This window comes from Seriola dumerili, unplaced genomic scaffold (genome assembly GCF_002260705.1).
Source record: "Seriola dumerili isolate Sdu_G_001 unplaced genomic scaffold, Sdu_1.0 BDQW01000478.1, whole genome shotgun sequence".
NCBI lineage: Eukaryota > Metazoa > Chordata > Actinopteri > Carangiformes > Carangidae > Seriola > Seriola dumerili.
The window spans coordinates 5,135,573-5,155,041 of record NW_019174733.1 but is presented as its reverse complement, the minus strand read 5'-3'; the positions used below and the strand labels follow the sequence as shown (position 1 = coordinate 5,155,041).

Sequence of the window (19,469 nt, the reverse complement as noted above, 5' to 3'; positions counted from 1 at the left end):
GCTTTTAAGGCCAGTCTGCCCATAGTGCAGGTCAGATAACATTATAAATGTCTGTAATTGGTTTTTCTATACACACAGAGTGAGAATTTGTTATTACAGTACATTATGCGTGAAAAATGGTAAAAAGGCCCTGTAAGGCTGCTTTAAATGCACCAATTGGGATGTTCTTCTCTTGCCAAATGGTGATGGCACAGATGGACTGACAGACTGTTCGACAGGGTCTATCAGCTACTGTGTGGACACCTCTGTTCTGGTCAAAACTGTCCACCTTTTTCCCCAACAACAAGCCCTGGGTTACCAAGGACATCAAAGCATTCCTGAGTGAGAAGAAGAGGGCATTCAGGTCAGTGGACAGGGAGGCAGGAAAGAGGGTCCAGAAAAAGAAAACTAGAAGGAAGCTGGAGCAGAGGCTGCGGCAGAATGACACCAGGGAGGTCTGGAGAGGCATGAGGACTGTCTCTGGTTACAAGCCCAGCAGTCACACAGTAGATGGGATTATCGACAGCCATTGAGCTGAATCGTCTCTCTTATAGATTTGACATACAGCCTCAAATTGACTACTTCGATCAACAACCACCCAGCACCAACAACAACACCTCCAACCCACTGACCATCTCTGCTGAGCAGCTGAAGAGGGCGCTGGTGCTGATCCTAACAGTGTCAGCCCAAGAGTGCTCAAGACCTGCGCCCTCTAGCTGTGTCATACTCTATTACTTCTTTAACCTGAACCTACGTCTGGAGAAAGTTGTCAGTTTTATGGAAGACATCCTGCCTGGTTCCTGTATCAAGGAAGGCGCGTCTCAGAACCGCCAATAGCATTAACCTCCCAAATCGTAAAGGTTTTTTAGAAAGACTGGTGCTGGATTTCCTCCGGCCACTGGTCCAGCCTTCATTGGATCCCCTCCCGGTCATCTACCAACTGGTTGTTGGAGTGGACGATACCATCTAGCTAGAATAATGTTCTTTGATTTCTCCAGTGTCTTTAACACCATTCAGCTTTCCCTACTGGGGAGGAAGATGAGCAACTGTAACAAAGCAATTTCTCTGCAATCAGTGAAGTTTATCTGATTCTAAAACTGGTGTGAAGGTGAATACTCCTGATGAAGTTAAGATAATGTGCCTGATAAGAAAAACATGATATAGTGTACCATGGCTTAAAACACCTACAAAGACACAAACTGTGCCTTATATTTATGCTGCAACACTGTCACCATCGCAATGAATTATTCTCAGCCATCTCAGGAATTCATAAAGTGTCAGCAATAGGTGGCTTTGCAGTGAGCGTCAAGAGGCATTGACCTTTGAGTTCTTGGTCTTGGAGAAAAGTCGATTTGATTTTTGCGATCCGAAAATAAAAATGTTGACATATTATTTCAGTTGCACTATCATGATTATTTAAAATAGATCATGTTAGATCATTCAATCTTGTGTGAGTAACATTAATCTTTATAATTAACTTTAATAAATTTTTATCAATTCAGAATAATCACTCCTTTTTTTTAATGCCAACACATAATCCATCCCGTTCTCGTGAATTTCTTCAAAAATGCGTCTTGACAGACATGGATGTAAACTGCAACTTGACTGGTTGGCGAAAAGCCGATAATTCTAGTAATTCTGTCTTTCATCTGTCAGAACTTTTTTTTCTACCACATACGGCAGTATACACAACAACAATATACTCTCTAATACCATTTCTCTCTATTACGAAGTATTTCTACTGGATTTCTTCCTTTTATTAACCAGATGATGGTTAAGAGTTGACAGAAGGTGACGGAAGAGAAATACCATGTTACAAATGTCCACAGCTGGACTTGAACCAGGAACGTTGCTATTAAATGGTCAGCATCTTAACTCCTAGGCCACTAGGACCCCTCTGTAATGTCATTTCAATACAAGAAACCTGCAATGAATACAACCTTTTGTGAAAATGTTAAATTTTTGTTGAGACTGTGTAAGAGAGTTACCAGTCAGGTTAATTTCAGAGACTGTAGCTTGTGGTGGTGTTGTATTGAATTGCATGATATTGTGAGCTGTTCCTGACTATGCCTGAGGACAAAACTGAAATTGAACATTCAGGCTTGACAAAGGTAATATTTACTGCAGGCTAGTGCATTGGGTCATGCTGCACTGTACAGGTCCTGTTGTTATTGTATCCACTCCCTTTGTAGAAACGGTATCTACTGTACTGTGTTTATTTCTACCCGTCACTTGTGTGGAAGGTAGCCTATAATTTACAGCGGTGAAATACTCCATCACAGTACAGGTGACATACGCAGTCTTAGCATCAATAGTATTGACGGGTATATATACCCTTATCTTGGTCTGACAGCAGGAGTGCAGGCAAAGGGAAAGGGCTATGGATGTTTATCTTCGCAAAAAATGAGAGCAAGACGAGATTGAGTGCGTGAATGAGAGAGATGAAGAGATGATCATTTTTACTGGAGGTACAATGTTGCTGCACACTTCAATGTTAAACTAAGCTGCAGTCCAGCTGCCATATAATACTGATCTCTCCCATTTCTACCCTCTGTGTGGTGAAGAGCTATAATACTGTGGGAAGCTGCCAAAAGCAGAGTGTAAGGACCTATTCATAATGAGGAAATGACACAACATCCAGTCTCCTCTTAGCTGAGCGTGATATGGATCATTTAAAGCTCTTATGAATGTTCCACCAGCTAAAACATAAAAAAACTGCACTATGTGCCATTTTTTCCCTGCTGAATACTTAAAAGCCATCAATGACTAATTTAGAAGGAGCCTATCTCGATCTCAGAACTACATGTTGTAACCTGGGAGGTCATGATACCAGAAATTTGGTGGTCAGTACCAATGCCAATGAAATTCCATGATTCTTGATGGAAATTCGATACTGCAGCAAAAAACTGAAAATGGAGGCTGCTGTGCTAACACGTGTGACACACACACACACACACACACACACACACACACACACACACACACACACACACACACACACACTGACTGAACTGTTATGATGGTAGCCTGCTAATGTTGTGAGCACCCAGCTCATGTTATGGGCTGCTACTATGTTAGCCTAAACAAGATATAATCCTTTGTGAGCGTTATGTGGGGAGTGTTGGTACAGACAATAATAGTAACATTTCAGAACATGTCGTTAATAGAAAGTAAACAGCTGAAACTCACTCACCTTGAATTCTGAATTTGTTAAGGTGCTGAGAGAAGTGGAGGTCTTTCCTCCTTTCATTTGAAGTGACTCCGCCATTCCACGCATTTTTGTTACTGTTTACTGTGCCTGCCTTCTTCCTCTCTTTGTGTTAGACTAAGATGCTTGTAGGATTATTATACTGCCCAGTCCTGGACAAATCACATCTCCAGTATCTATTCTACTGCAGGAAAAACAAGTACAGAATTTTGTCATCGACTTGGTACCAAAATATGAGTTCTTTATCTCATAATTTCATATTTAGATTTTGAATAAGCATTTGCTCATCCTGAAAATAACAAGGACAATACAGTCAAAGTAAAACATTCCGTTTTTGTTTGCTTTTGAAACTGCACCTGATTAACACAAAACACACATTTCATTCTGCATCACATATCACAAGCTGTCTGAATTAGATCAGTTACACCATTGTCACTGCAAGGTAGAGTGGCGTTGACAACATTGTAGAATTTATCCCAGTGGTGACTCTCCTCTTTGAATCCCAGGATTGTGCTCTGAGTCAGAGTAAACTAAATGAGACTGTCTCATTTAGACTGTGAAATCACTGAGACAGCCCCAATTTATGCAGTTTTCACTACAGCAGTGGTGTGGTGGTTCATCTCATGCCTTCATATTACATTGGTAAAATGAGGGCGAGACACTGATGACATCCTGTTTTCATGGGAAAACAGATTGTGTGGCAAGAAGTTGTAATGTCTTCTTAATGATTATTTCCCCTGCACCGCACACGCATAACTGAACTGGTCTGATGAGGCGAGGACATGTGCGGAAAAATACAGTGTCCTTTTTTGTTGATCAGACCTGATCTGTATGGCAGATGTCATTTCATACAGTTTCAATTATGAGTGTGGGGACATGAAAAATACTGCTTCCACTCTCCCAGCCCCTTTTCTGATTTGGTCACTGAGATTGCTGACAGATTAAATTGCATGATCTCAGTGTGATTGCATTTGTATAAGGGTTTTAAAAGTACAGTGTTGATTAGACATGTTTGAAAATGAATTCACCACTACTGAGTTCAGCATCCATCAATCAACCATACCATTACTGAGAAGAAAATGTCTGTTTCTCCACAACGGGTTTGATAGATTAGCAAATCTCTCTTTCCAAAGAAAACAGCTGTTGTGTGCATCTCCTTGTTGTTGCTCCTTTCAATTACAGTAGACTTGTTGGCTCATTTTAAAATCCTTCCATCCATCCACTTCCATTCATAGACACAGCCTATACTTTTACTGAAATTAGTCCACATACATAGAATTTAATATAATAAATCAGTGGCTTCGTATGCATGATGCTGGAAGAGGAAGCTATTCCTTCAAGGTGTATGTATAAGACTGCTGTTCCATGCTGACATTAGATGTCAGATAGCTAGCAGGACATGAGTGATGGCTACTGTCCACTTCAGGGGGAACATTTAAGAGTCATTATTCCACCATTATCATCCTTGCCAATGACTGTGGAGCACTCCTCCCTCCTGTCAGTGGGCTGTCTGCTGTATAATGGGCACGGGGTGTCCATTAGGAAGCCAAAATGGCTGCAGTCGCACTTTAGCCACAGTCTACTAAAAGTGGCTGAGGGACAGGGAGTAGGGGGCTACGTACTAGTAAACAAGTAAAAGGTAAAATAAATAAATGATGAATGTGGTACTGTTGTAATTTTGGATCCACTAACACAAAAAAGGCTTACAGTTATTTAGTTATTTATTTCACAATCATTTGATCTTGATATATTTTAGGGCTGCAACTCATGGTTTTATTAATTATTGATTAATCCCTGATTATTTTAGATCAGATTCTTTAGATTTTATTTTAGATCACTCAGGGAGAGAAGAGAGATTCCATTTAAAATCATATAAAAGAAGAAAAGCAGAAAATCTTCAGTTTTTAGAAGTTTAAACAAGAGAATGTTTGCCATTTTTATTTTATGATTTATCAATTATCAAACTTGTTGCTGATAAATTTTTGTTGATAGACTAATTCAATAATTGACTAATTGTTTCAGCTCTAATATATGTGTGTTTTTAGTAATACATGCAGCCTTGTTAAAATTGATTCATGCAGCAATCCCTGCCTATCTGTGCAGCCCTGTAAAGTTTATAGTGAGTGGGTTGTCTATGAGAAAACTTGTTAACAGGGAACTAGCTCTTAGGAACAGACTGCTCTGTTTTCAGTGCATAGTGCACAGTTTACTGGTGCCATCTGACACATTTTAGACATTTTATCAGTGTTAAAACATGCTCTAGATTTGTATTACTGTCAATCACGTGGCCTCCTACTGAGCAGAGCATTAGTATGTTGAGCAGTACCACAGAATATTTGCCAAGTGCCCTACTCCACATATTGGCCCCCCACATACAAACAGCAACACTCTTCCTTCTCTGCAGAAGCACATTGTCTTTCTTGAACTCTCCTGAGCATTCATGCAAAAAGCTACAAATAATCCCTCTACTTCTCTTGCACTCTTTTCCTCATCGCTTCTTGTTCTGCACTCTTTTTCTTGTTCTACTTCAATTAGAGCAACTACAGTGCATCTCCCTCTGCCTCCACTGTCTGACGTTCCTACTTTCCCGGCTCATCCTCAGTATGTTATTTAGTTGCCTCTGTACTCATGATTTACAGTGCCTTAATGTAGTCCTGTGCATGCAGTCAGCAGATGAAATCGCCATTTGTCACATTAATAGTCCTCCCCCTCTGCCACACATTCACACACACACACACACACACACATATACAAGCCTTTTCCAGTATGGCTCCATTCACAGAACACCCCCCCCCCCCCCCCGTCTCATCACCTTCCTTTTTTCCCCTTTCTCATCCCTCCTCCTCAGACCTCTCTCTTCATCCCTAATGCCTTCTCTCCACAGCCACCCTCCGTTTTCTTCACCTCCCCCTTCACACCTCGTCTAGTATCTTGTTGGATTTAACTCCATGGTGTCTTACCTGTATATGTTCCTTGTTCTTCTTATGATGCTCAATATCAAGGGTTTTTGTATGATGTAATATGGACTGAGACTGGGGTGCTGTTGCTTTGTGCTAAATTCTGCATTGACACTGAAGTCGATTATATAATTAGGTATTATGAAATGCAGCAACATGTAATGCAGCAGAACATTTAATTGCTGTTTTGTAGAATATGCTCAGCTGTTTGGGCTGAAATTGTAAGAGCCCCACTGTGTGAGAAACAGTGACTTGAATTTTAAAGGCCTGTCTCATGTCACATGCAAAATTAGTCTGTAAACTGTATCCCTGTAGTAGATGATTATGCAGCTCATTGCAGAGATAAAGTTTAAAATTAAATGTGAAAATTCTTGATTCAAACAGTTGCATTTGGATTTACATCACTTTCTCATTCATGCTAATTGACTATTTGTGTCTCTTGCATCTTGTTACCTAAGAAAGGATGAAAACATGTTAGGTTGAATAATATGGGCAACAAATTATGAATATGTATATGTATTTGTGCTCTAAGAAACTGGGGGGGTAGGAGCTGTGCTTTCAACTCACAAAGAAATATTGGTTTAAATATATATATAGATATCTTGTATCCTGATTCAATGCACAGTTGCTTTCAGTCTGTGTTAAACCACAGTGTGAAATTAGGATCACTATCTGTGTTCTGCAGATGAATGTTTCAAAACCACCTCTTATATTTGTCTAAGTAAAAAAGAGCGTATGAACTGCATTTTACCTTTACACTACACATAACAATGAAATTATGTTGTAAACAAAATTTGCTTAAAATGTGTTGTATAGTACTTCCTCACAGTGATAAACTCAGCTATCTTTAGTATGCACTGAACATATTGCCATTGTGGTTGAATGAGTCATCGTTCTATGTTATTGATCACCTGTAAAATAATCTGAACGGAAAAATAACAAATGCCTAATAGTACAGATCACTGCAACCTCAAGTCTACCTACCATTATTAAATATTTACTAGCACTTAGACAGAACAGCTTTTCGCGTCAATGTCTGGTCTATTAATAATGTCAAAGATGGCATTTTCATCTTTAAAAGATATTTGGCATTTTTCCCCGGTAGACATGCTGACCTACCTTAAGAGGATCTCAAACAGATTTTGCCCAAATTACATGTCTAAATAAAAATGTAGGGACGTTAAGACCCAACGCAGACACCACAAGCAGTGTCTGCAGTCCTAATCTGTACTGGTTTACAGATACCCACCGTGTGTACATGAAAGAGAGAAAGACTGAGGGGTCTGTGGGACTGTATTTGGTTTAGACTCATGGGAGGCGTCATTTTGCATCTAACCTTCTGTATCCAGCTAGGATATTCTCGATTTTTATTTGTCACAGATTCCTCCCACTCAGTCGCCACCTCTGGTCCGTGCTTTTTAAAGTACCACACTGACTCCTGCAGCTCTCTGATTCATCTGCTGTTTTCATGTGATTGTTACCTTTTAACAAGCATTTCTGCTTTAATCAGCTGTCTGGTTTTTGTCTGAGGACAAGGATTAGAGAATGCCCCCCCACTGAATCTCTCATCTACACATTATAATACAACTTCAGTACCAACCCTCTACTTTCTGTGATCTGCTCTCTACTGCAGAGGCTCAGGCGTAATCCTAAGTAGGATACACAAAGAGCCATCTTGAATTCTTAAGCCCAGTTGAACACACTTTCTTGAATAATGTGCAGCACTCTTAAAACCTGAAAAATGATTTTTGAAATGACAATCTTGTTGGAATTGATTATAGTTTGATTTGATATTCGAAGCATATCTAACCGTGTTTTATCTCGTTCCTTCTCCTTTTCACTTTTCCCAACCCAATTTTTCTCCATGTACCTGCCTTTTCCTATTTCTCTCTTGCTTTTCTATCACTTTATATACTTCTGTGTCATTCATCCTTATTTCCCTCTTCAAATTCTTGTAACCACCCCTCATCCTTCTCTCTGTTTCTTCTTTCCTCTCTCCAGCATGCGAATTGATGAACCAGGGGATCCTCGCTCTGGTTACATCAACAGGCTGTGCGGCCGCAAGTGCCCTGCAGTCCCTGACAGACGCCATGCACATCCCCCATCTCTTCATCCAGAGAAACGGGGATGGTTCACCCCGCACCGCCTGCCAGCTCAACCCCAGCCCAGACGGAGAGAGCTACACATTGGCTGCCCGTCCACCTGTTCGAATCAACGACGTCCTGCTCACCCTCGTCTCTGAACTGCACTGGCAGAAGTTCATCATCTTTTATGAGAGCGACTATGGTGAGTTAGTGAATATGCGAGCAGTTGATGGCTAAATATGTCCTATAAACATGACATTTGTATGTAAGATGATCTCTTTCATTCAAATGTAAATGTGCCAAAACCATCTCTAGTGTCAGTGGGAGATCAGTCCGCCGCTGAAGTTAAGCCGTATTAGCACTAAGAAATCATATGCTGAAAAGAATACACAGAGTTGGAACTAAGATGAAAGAACGTCACCACTCCCACACAGACACACACACATACTGTATATGCACACTGCTAAAAAATAAATCAAAGTTCAGTAGAAATTGTAAGGAAAAACAAGATCTTTTCAGTGCATTCACCATTAGTAGCATCCCCATGAAGAGACAAGTCTGAGCCTAATTGGCTCATTTGTGGCACTAGAGAATGAGAGTGTGTCCCAACAGTACTTTATTTATTCTCAGATGTTCTCCATTTCTGTTTCATTATTCTCGCCATGACGCCCCTCTGGATTAGACCTTTCTTGACCCACATTTGGCAAAGGCAAGGGACTGTGGATCGGGGAGTGACTGGCAAGGTAGTACAAGGGCAGAAAGATGAGGGGAGTATATTGCTGCATTGGCATTCCTCAGATGATACTTTGCCACTGCTGGCTTATCTTTTTACTACTTGCAAAAGTGCAATCTAGAAGGTAGTGTAAATCTGTTTTATTTTTTTCAGTACAGTGGAAGCTGCAGTCTATAGAGTATAGTAAAGTCAGCCCTCAAGGGAATACAGCCACCCACAATCCCTATACAAGCTTCCACCCCACAGTTTGGACTCCGCAGCCAGTCACAGTGCTCCATGTGAATGTATGTGACATGTTGTTTCACATTTGCACAGATCTGTTCTTGGATTTGCTTCTGACACTGGCACTCTTTGTAGAAAGAGCTCTCTGAGCTTTGACTTAGATTAAAATCCCACCATGGAGGAGCATCTGTCTAAACTGTCTGTCTGTCTGACTGACTAGGGTACACGTTAAATCCAGAGGCTCAGGAGTAGTGACGTCTTGTCACATGACCAACCAGCTCGTACATCATAATTGCATGTGCCGTACAGGCACTTCCGCATCACACTCGTTGAATCGTAGCAGAGCTGGTGACTCCAACTACAAACATCCATTGGTAGAAAGTAACAAAGGATATTTACTCAAGTCCTGTATTTAAAGTGATAGTAGTGATAGTATATTTGAAGTGGGGTTGTGTGAGGGACTTATCTATAGTCGGTGTAACACCTGCAGTGGATTTGGATTTGGAGGCAGCCAGGTGTACCAAATCTCAGCGATGTGCTGCTGTGGATGGGGCTGGCTACAAAAATGTGTTTTAGCCACTTAAAAAAAAGCCCACCAAAAAAACAAATATCCGTTGAAGTGTACGCTATATCTTTAATATTCGTTAAACAGCCCTTTCCTTTGGCACTGCATTTTCTCAACCGTTGAGTCATCATATTCCTACACACAAGCACACCTACAGCACGCACTGTTACGCTGCTGTCGGCCTGTCTTATTGCCTTTTCTCACTAGGTGTTTGTCTGACTAGCTGTCTTCCCATCAATCTACCTTTCCTTTCAACTAGCTACCTATCACACTGTCCTTCTTGTTATCTGTCCATCCATCTGCATTTTAAGAATTTTTGAAACTGTTTGTCTATGGTGCAATACAGTTCCATTCACTGAATCATATCCTGTCAGGGACTGTTAATGTATAATGTCTCATGCCAGCACAGTGCAGTTTAGCCTTCAGTTGCGAGTCCTGTGAGAAGTAACCTATGTCTAATGAATGAAGGCTCAGTTTAACAAGGAGGTGTTGGTGAGAAATAAAGGATGGGAATACTAGTTCTGAAAAACTAGCCTTTTTTTTTGAGTCTGCTAAATTAGGTGCGACAAAGTCGGCACCATTGACATTTGTGCTTGTGTTACACTGTTTAACTCTGCACTCGTTTAATTAAGGAATGTAGCGGCTAATTAGGACTCACATCACAGAACAGTCAAAATACCCGTGGTGCCTGCCTAGAAGCAGTACTACAGTGACCCACACCATAGCCTAGAGAGAAGAGTCCTGTCTGCAAATCTGTGTTGGCACTGAGTGAATGTTGAATTTATGCTCAGCACGTGTTAGTAGAGAAAAACAGCTGCAGGAGTTCACTCAGTTTTACTTAGATTATGTTCATGATGATGTTTGTTTGTGGTAATGAGTCATTTAACACATTATCAATGATAAATAAGTGTTTACTTTCTCAAACTTGTGCTGATGAGTATGAGTTGTATTTACTTTCCAAAACAGTTGTGGGTATTATGTGAAATGTTTTTCTCAAAAATTACATATTTTTTTTTTACACTTTAAAAAATAAATGTGTTTTTCTTTAAAACCCCTTTTCTATTCAAGAAAAGAAGCAACATTTAACAAATGTTAGATGGTCTCAAAACACAAGCAGCTGTACAAGGAAAATAACGGTTTAGAATTGTCGATTATGATTGAAAATGAGGAACTGATTGAAGAAGATTACAAATCAAACATTGGATTCCTCTTGGTATTTATGAGGTATTTTATGAAACCACATTGGTACTTTGGTTGATTGATGATGATGTTCGAGAATATCCTGAGGTAACCAAAGTCTGTAACCCTCAAAGAATCATAAAGGTGTTGAGCCTTACCATGTGCAATAAAGTTAACAGGAGAGTCAAGAAAGAAATGAAAAACGCTCCAGCTTCAGTGTGAATTGTCTGACCTGGACTTGGACTTACATTAAGTAACAGGGTTAAAAGGATACTAGTGATAAAAGTACATCCTGACACAGTGAATTTTCTCACATAAAGTCAAGCTGCCTTGTCTAAGTTTCTTCCTGGTAGAATGCATACAAATAGTTCAAATTGAAATTCCAAATCATGATAATAAATTCAGATTAAAAAAAAAAGAAGTAATTAAAAAATGTCAAGAATTAGAAAATGAATGATCTCACGTGATTAAGAAAAATTAGGGGTAGTCTTTAACTGTTAGAGGTTGGACCCCTGTAACTAGTCTTTCTCAGTTTCTCAGAGAAATACTGTTTGACATCTGAAGCTGATTCAACACATCACAGCTATTCTCAGGTTTCTACACCAGCTTTTAGTGTGTCATACAGTAACCTTTAAAATACTGCTGATCATCTATAAATATCTCAGTGGTTTGGTCCCAAAAATACTCTGTATGTCTCTGAGCCTTCTCTTGGGCATCTGCCAGTGGAAGTGATTTTAACTAAAAACAAAGAAGCAGCTTTTCATTATCATGCTACACATACACTCCACCTACTTTTAAAACCTTTTGTGTTCACCACTGCCTTCAGCGAAATCTTTAGCACCCACACTGTTATCCCCCCTGTGATTAAATCCTGAACTATACCTGCTTTTTTCTAAAGATATAAACATTTGTTTACATCGTTTTAATTTGTCTTCTGCTCCTTTCCCTGTCTAAGTCTTACACATTATGTAAAGCACTTTCAATTATCTTTAAAGTTGCTATAAAAATCATCTAGCTCCAGAATACTGCCAGTTGTTTGTGAATCAAAAAATACTTGATTTTCTGCCGTAATATCAACCACTAGACCCTGTGATACATCCAAACTTGGTGAAGCTGCTTTTAGCTATGATGCTGCTAGGAAATATTTGTCTCTTATTCTAACCTGAGTAAGGAAGAGTAAAAAAATTTAAGTAGACACAATTTGATCCATTACACTTTATTCAGCTAGAGGGCTAACATACTACTTAATAGAATTTGATTCAAATACATATTAGAAAATGTTTCAGCTCTTTTTTGTTAGCAGAAAAGTTTTAAAGATTTTCTTGTTTTTAAAGATATTCTCAAAAAAAAAAAAACTTCATCAGTTCAAGTCAAAAGACCTCTTGTTGGAACAACCCTTGTTTAACTTCTTGAGTGGTCTGAAAATTAAAAATAGACTTTCTAAATTGAATTAGCTTGAAATTAACAAAACTTACATATTTACATTAAGAAGAAAAGATTAGTTGATTCCACTAAATTTCTGTATAATGCTTTCTTCTTGCTTCTCCCATCACCTCCCATCTGCTAAAGCTTCGTAAGCACAGTTTGGAGCATCACATTGCTTCCAACACATACTGTCAGAGTGGTGATAATCAAACAGGGGAAATGAGATTATGTAACTTTACTCACAGTGCCGGAGCTCGCATCAAATTCTCAGTGTGATCTTGCCAAAGCCTTCCTGCCTTCTCTCTTCAGCTCTCTATCTATGTTTAGCATGAAGAGTACAGGAAGTGACATCCCCTTCACCAGGAAACATCCTTTCATGATAATTTTCATGTTCTTGAGCCATCTCTAATAACTGTAATACAGACCTTTTTTGAAGGTTCACCAGGGCTGAAACTACTTATTATTTTTTGTTACTGATTAATGTAATGATTATTTCTTCCAATAATTATGTGGTCATTAAATGTTGGGAAATAGTGCAAACAAATGCCTTAGAGATCACCTAAAGCCCAACCTGATGTATTTTAAGAGCTCACTTTGTCCCAAAACCAAAGACATTCAGTTTACAATATCGTAAGAGTGGTTGATTTATTTTCTATTAACTAATCCATTGATGGACTAATAGTTTTGTACAGAAAATTAAAGACCAAAAGCACTGAGCTCATTGCCCACCATACATTATATGAGTCAGTACTTTTAAGCAAATAAGCAATTGGTGATTAAGTAAGATGCTCCGTATGACTAGTAGAGGGTGGATATCCAACCAGAGCGTGACAGGACCCTGCCTTGTCCTATTGTTTCTTCTTTATATCCTCCATTTCCTGTTAATGTTTCTTTTTTAATTTCCCCCTTCACCTCCTTGTCTTTCGTTTTCTGTGCATCCTGACCTTTAATTTCCATCTTCTGCTTTTCTCTTTTATTCTTTTTTGTCTCCACCTCTGTACTCACTTTCTTCTTGCAAGACCAGAAACATCTCCTCCTTTTCTGTATTTTCAGACAGCTCCTCCAGTTCTTTCTTCTTCTCTTGCAGTACTTAGTTCTGTCTTCTCCTCTTCCATCTGTTTTACTTTCCTCTCCCAGTTCTCTTCTCTCTTGGCGAGCTCTGTTCTGAAGTTCTCCTCCAGAGAGTTGTAGGTTGTCCTCCAAGCTTCCTCTTTTCCTTGTCTTTCAGGAGTTTCCGCATTTAAATTTCCCTCTACTTTCAACCCATTTGAATGGTTTCAAGCGGGACACAGCAGCAGTGTCTATATTTGCAGCAATTTTCAGTACACATTAATGCATAATGTGCTTTGATTACTACACTTGTAGGATTCTTTTCTGGTGAAAAGAGAGATACATTAATCAGTTTTTTAGTGTTAATTTTGGATGGAAGGAGGATTTCTCCCATAACATACTATACATTTACAGTATATATGCATTAATATTTTTCTCACACTTCTATGGTCGTAATTACATCCTGATGTTATTTTATGTTCAGACATTCACATAAATGTGCACAAGTGGATATCAGTGAATGCAAGCAACTGCTCAGTTTAAGGCAAGAAAGAAGTTTGGTCAATAGTGCAAAATAAACAAGGCAACCATTCTATTCAACAAAATATTTTGTTATATATTCAGGGAGAGGGTAGATAAGTTTTTTCTTGAATGGACAGGTTTCAAAGAAACTCATTCTACTCACCTCCTACAGGGAGAGAAAGAAATAAATGCTTTCTAAAAATTGTATTTGAGTAAATGTCCTTGGTTACATTCCACCACTGGAAGCAGACCATGTCACAGGCCCCAGCGGAGACTGGGTCTTGAGTTGAGTCAAGCTTGTCGCTGCATGAGAGATTTGGGAGTTGTAAAGAAAGATGAAACCATGTTCAGGTTAATACATTAGAGGACAAAGACGGAGTTTCCCAAACATTTTCATGAGGTTGAGATTACAGAAGTGAGAATACACACCTACAGTTAGGTCTATATGTATTTGGACATTGGGCATGATCCAGTACATTGAATCTGAAATGAAATAATGACTATGGACTTCAAGTCAGAAGTCTCATCTTAAATTTATGGGTTTTTCAGATCAACCAAGTGAACCATGTGGTAATTATAGCCATTTGACAGACTGCCAGTTTCAGAGCACTGACAGTTATTGGACAAGTTCCTATAAACCTAAATAAAATGGTCACATTCAGCACTTAGTTGTAGACTTGTAGACTCTATCAATGACTATAGTGATATGTCTTCACCTCCTAAGTGAGAGAGAAAAAAGTGTCATCTTGAGATAATGTAAAATTAAACATCATCTAAAAATACTTAGGTGACGTTGGTCCAACAAGCACACTGTAACGTTCTCTTAGGCTGAACTCAACAAAAGCTTTATGTCGACATATGACAGTTTGATCAGCCTAATCTAAGTTGGGCTACAGTTTCAGCTCCACAGTCAAACTGCCTTGTTTACTGAAAGATAGGTAATATAATGAACTTAGACACTAATACAGTAGACAAACAGCAGAAACAGAACAGCGAAGATTAACAAAGCTTTACTTATATATCCCTATATCATTTAATACCTTTTCTTACGTTCCATCAAATGTTGTGTAGTGTCTGGAGCAACATGAATATAAACTGTAACTTGACTGGTTGTTAGAGACATGTAACTGCGAGGCCGTAATTCTAGTTTAACCTGTAAATAACAGTCTTAGTAATATTTTGGACTGTAGAATGTCATCAGCACTGCCCAGGGATGTAAAAATGATAATATGTAAATGTTTCTGATCCTTTCAGATATCATAAAGATCATCTTGTTTTTTGTTATTGGATATTCAAAGCTCATACCAAAACACTCTCGGAATGAACATGTTGAAAAAGGACATTTAGTATACAAATTCATTAAAAGCATGCTTTCTGTACCAAGGCCATTTCTATCAAATATGTAAATTGGGAGTGAACATGTGTGTGATGGTGTTTTGCTGGACTGCTGTGTCATCAATTCGTGGATGGTGCATTAATCTATAAAAGCAGACATTAGAAAAGATAGAGCTTTTACTTGCATGTAGCCTCGGGCATTGCACTGTAGCACTATGCATAAAGAATTGTCCAGAACATAATAACCTACATTACACTTATCAAAAAATTATTTTTTTCATAATTGTCATATTTCTTTGATCTTTAGTTTTTTATACTGAGAGCAACACCAGGCTCTGCACGAGTAGAGTACAGGGCGAGTTTTGCGTTTCATTACAGCTTTAAACAGCTGGCTTCCCTGACCTCAGGGGCAAAGTGTAGTTCAGTGTAATGAAGTGTGTCAGGGAAGCCAATTCATTCCAGTCTCCCCCACTGCATCAGTTGCATAAAAAGCACATTATGTAAACAACTTCTAAAGCGTCACCTCTTCTGGTTCCATTTATCATTGTACATTTTCTGCTCATAATTTGATTCTCTGTCGTGAGAGAGCATGTTCCATAATTTTGTTCACAAGTAACAGGAATAACATTATTCTTATGCCACTGTAGCTCCATAGTAAGCAGAGTGACATCCTGTTACGACTACAAAACATCCGTATGTGTTTTTGCCTTATATGCCTGCAGGCAAAAAAGAAAGAAGAAAATTACATGATAATCCTATAATAGCACATTACTAACTAAAAGCCCCTTTATGCCTTTTAAGATGAAGCTTTTTTCCATTATGTTAGTGTGTAGTTATTTGTTTTGTTTTTTCGTTATTTGTCCTTCTTTGTCTTTCTTTCCTCCCATAATTTTTTCTCTCTTTCTCATCAGTAACAGTTTTTTTTTTTATATGTTTATAGCCAATACTGTTTCTGGTGCTGATTTTAGCCACAGTGCTGACGGGTAGTTTAATGGCTCAGCTTTTTGTTTGAAAAAGACAAAATAGACACAGTGCATGTCAAGGCCATAAAAGTTCACGTCTCCAGCTGAAAAACAAACTCTCGCTCTGCCGTCAAGGACCATGCAGCCCTTTGTGCATTGTGGGTATTCTCCGCAAACCGACCGGGGTGCTTATATATCAAATGAAACTTTGATACACAAACAGTTGTTCACTGTTGTGTTTCGGCTGCATTTAAATTGCATTGACTGAATTCACAGTTGTGGGTTGAGTTCCTGTGCTGAATCTAAAGATGTGCTTTTATTCCCGTTCTGGCTGTGACTAAACACAACCCAGGTTCATACTTCTCTGCTTGTTTTTTTGAACTAACCATGTCTTTAAATAGACACCGCTCAGCAGAATGGCTGTAAATTGAATAAGTCTGTCATGCCATGCTTTATTTTAAATCTTCACACATGTCTGTGCATCTGGCCCACACCTTCTCGAACAGCAACTGAAAATACCTGGAATACAAGATAACCTCACCTCTCAATGTTCAGACATTAGATTGATTATTTTAAATAATTATTTTTAATTTTTTTAAATATGAAAATTTACTGAAGCTCTTTACGCTAACTTCTAAACCATTCAGATTGTGTTTGAATTTTCAAAATCTGTCTGTTCTGTTCAAGCAATGCTAACATAAATGATTTTAAATGATGGCCCTAGGGAGGTCAAAGTTTTCAGTTATTCTGTGCTCTTGGATGGATCCGATGGATAAAATCATTTAAAGTTGCCAGAGGGTAAATCCTAATGACTTTGGCGATCACCGACTTTTCCTCTAGCACCACTATGTCTCGTTTATAAGGTTTGTAATATGTTCTGCCTTTGTAAATGCATTTGATGGTGTGCTTACACCGCACTAACAATACTGTGTATGTAAAGGGAAGCCAGCTATTGATTCTGTGGGGGAGGATGGACAGTGGGTAGACTATCTGCAAACAAAAGCTCCTGTAAAATTGCCATGTCATTTTATCATAACAAGGGGAGCATAAAAGGCAAGTGTGGCATGATTATAGGAAATCTTCAAGAAGGGTCGATTTTCTTGAACATCAATAGGCTCCTTGGCAGGTCTGTCTGAGTTAACCTGCACTTAGTAATGACTGTAGAACAGCTACATCTGTCTCCGGCCTCCCTGTAGTGACTGGCTCTCTGTTAGAGGAGGAGGAGAGAATAAGGCTGGGATTAGATGTGAGATTGATTAAACTGCTTTTTGGTCCGAAGTAGGAGGAGGTTCCTAATGTAGAAGGTGCATTTATAATACAGGCATGATCTGAGAGTAGAAAAACAAAGGATATCTCCTGCAGAGTTGGTAGCTAGTCTTTAATGTGTAATGGGAGATCTGGGGTTAGTGACAGTTCTGAGAAAATGAAGCGTTGTGAGAACAGTGAAGACATTTCTTGAGAAGCTTTTGTGTAATGACATTTGCTTTCATATACCTCTTATTGTGTTACTTTATTTCATCTCAGTTAATGTCACATTTAGGCCATTAGGTCTGTAACACTGCCAATTAACTTGTCAGGAATTTCACAGAAAGTGAACATACAGGTGACCTTCCATTAATTGGCTTTCCATGAGAATATAGAGGAGATTAAGAGAAAGTAAAATAAACGAAGAAAGGGGTGTGAAGGAAAAGACACTGTAAAATACTTTTTTTCTGTTTTAAACAGTATATACAGTAAATATAGTACATACCAGTCAGGGATTTACACCTGATAGTTTCCTGTATTAAATCTCATGTGGAAAAATTCACTCGGAACCATTGAGAAAATGTTAATTGCTGTGGTGGTAGGAAATTACAGGAAGTAGGAAATATGCATATGTTGTACATGTATGTAGCATCGTTATACCCCTGGCTAACAAATGATGATTACCGGTTAGAAATGAAGAAATAAATTCTGCATGACCACACAGAAGCATTTAACCTTTTTGTGAGAGAGTAAACAATTGGTAAGGCCTAATTTGCATAGTTCTGTGTTGATGCTCAACAAAAAGTGGAAGTTCAACAAAATGTCTAAGGCCAATTTTCTGAATATCAGCAGATTATTTTAACCCTAATCCTGACCTCATTTTAAATACAAAAAGAAAAAAATAAAACTTCAAATTACTTCAAATTTAACCCTACAGTCTTGTGCGGGGCTGATTATTTTCTACTTTTATTGATTCCTGTCTCTACATTATTTCTAGTTTTTTATTATTGCATTTTTATCTTTCCAATTGCTGCATTCTGGTCTAACAGGCTCCCTTATAAGCACACAGTATTGTATCATCCAAAAGCATGCCAGCCAAATTTGAATATGGCAATTAATTTCATTCCCCTCTCGTACTAAAACGCGCCAGCCAAAAATGCAATCACTGTACAGTATCTGTGAGACCATTCACCAGGCCCAGACTGAGATAATAATTCAGTCCGGGACTGTAACTCCAGCCCAGCCTGCTCTGCACATTCAGACCAGACTGCTTATATTGGAACCATTTTGTTGACAGTGTTCTACTTCAGTTTTTATAGACTTTGACCAACAAAAGAAAGCGTGATGTGGTATATTCATGCCCAAAGTGTAATAGTAAAAAGCTGCTTTCTACAACTTGTGACAGGTTTATCCTGTCACACCCTGAGGGTTTCATATAACAGATTGCAAGTTAAATAATAATATGTGCAGACCTCCTGCTGTCCAAACAAAACCAAGGACAAAATATTGTGGCTCAGAAACACACTCAAATCACAGTACAAGTTCAGAAAATCATTCACCCTTGTTCAGAAAACAGAAGAACACAAATCCTTACCTGTAAATGTGTGCAAAAGCAGAGAGATCATGCTCATTTGAAAGGATTTACCTCAGTTCAAACAGCAGATAAGTTCAATGACAGTTACTACTTGCCAAAATATACACTCACAGAGCACGTCAATAGGAACACCATATAAATACTGGTTAGAGCCTCCCTTTTCTCTCAAAACAGCTTCAGTTCTTTGTGGCATGGATTCAGTAAGATGTTGAAAACATTCCTTTGAGATTCTGTTCCATGTCGACATGATTGCATCACTTTATTTCTGCAGATTTGTCAGCTGCACATTGATGCTAGAATCTCCCCCATTCTACCACATCCCATCCACCTCAAGGTTCCACGTGTAGTACATTCAATGCGTTTCTGCTCACCACACTTGTAAAAGTGGTTATCCGAGTTACTGTAGCTC

General features: G+C 38.8%; 1 protein-coding gene across 1 annotated transcript in view; it reads left to right on the top strand.

Annotated features, from left to right (window-relative positions):
- Positions 1 to 19,469, top strand: part of grid1 (glutamate ionotropic receptor delta type subunit 1) — a 240,127-nt gene that overhangs the window by 126,202 nt on the left and 94,456 nt on the right. Inside the window, exon 3 of the mRNA XM_022763632.1 lies at positions 8,146 to 8,430. Coding sequence (XP_022619353.1) covers positions 8,146 to 8,430 — 285 coding nt within the window. The remainder of the gene's footprint in view (positions 1 to 8,145; positions 8,431 to 19,469) is intronic.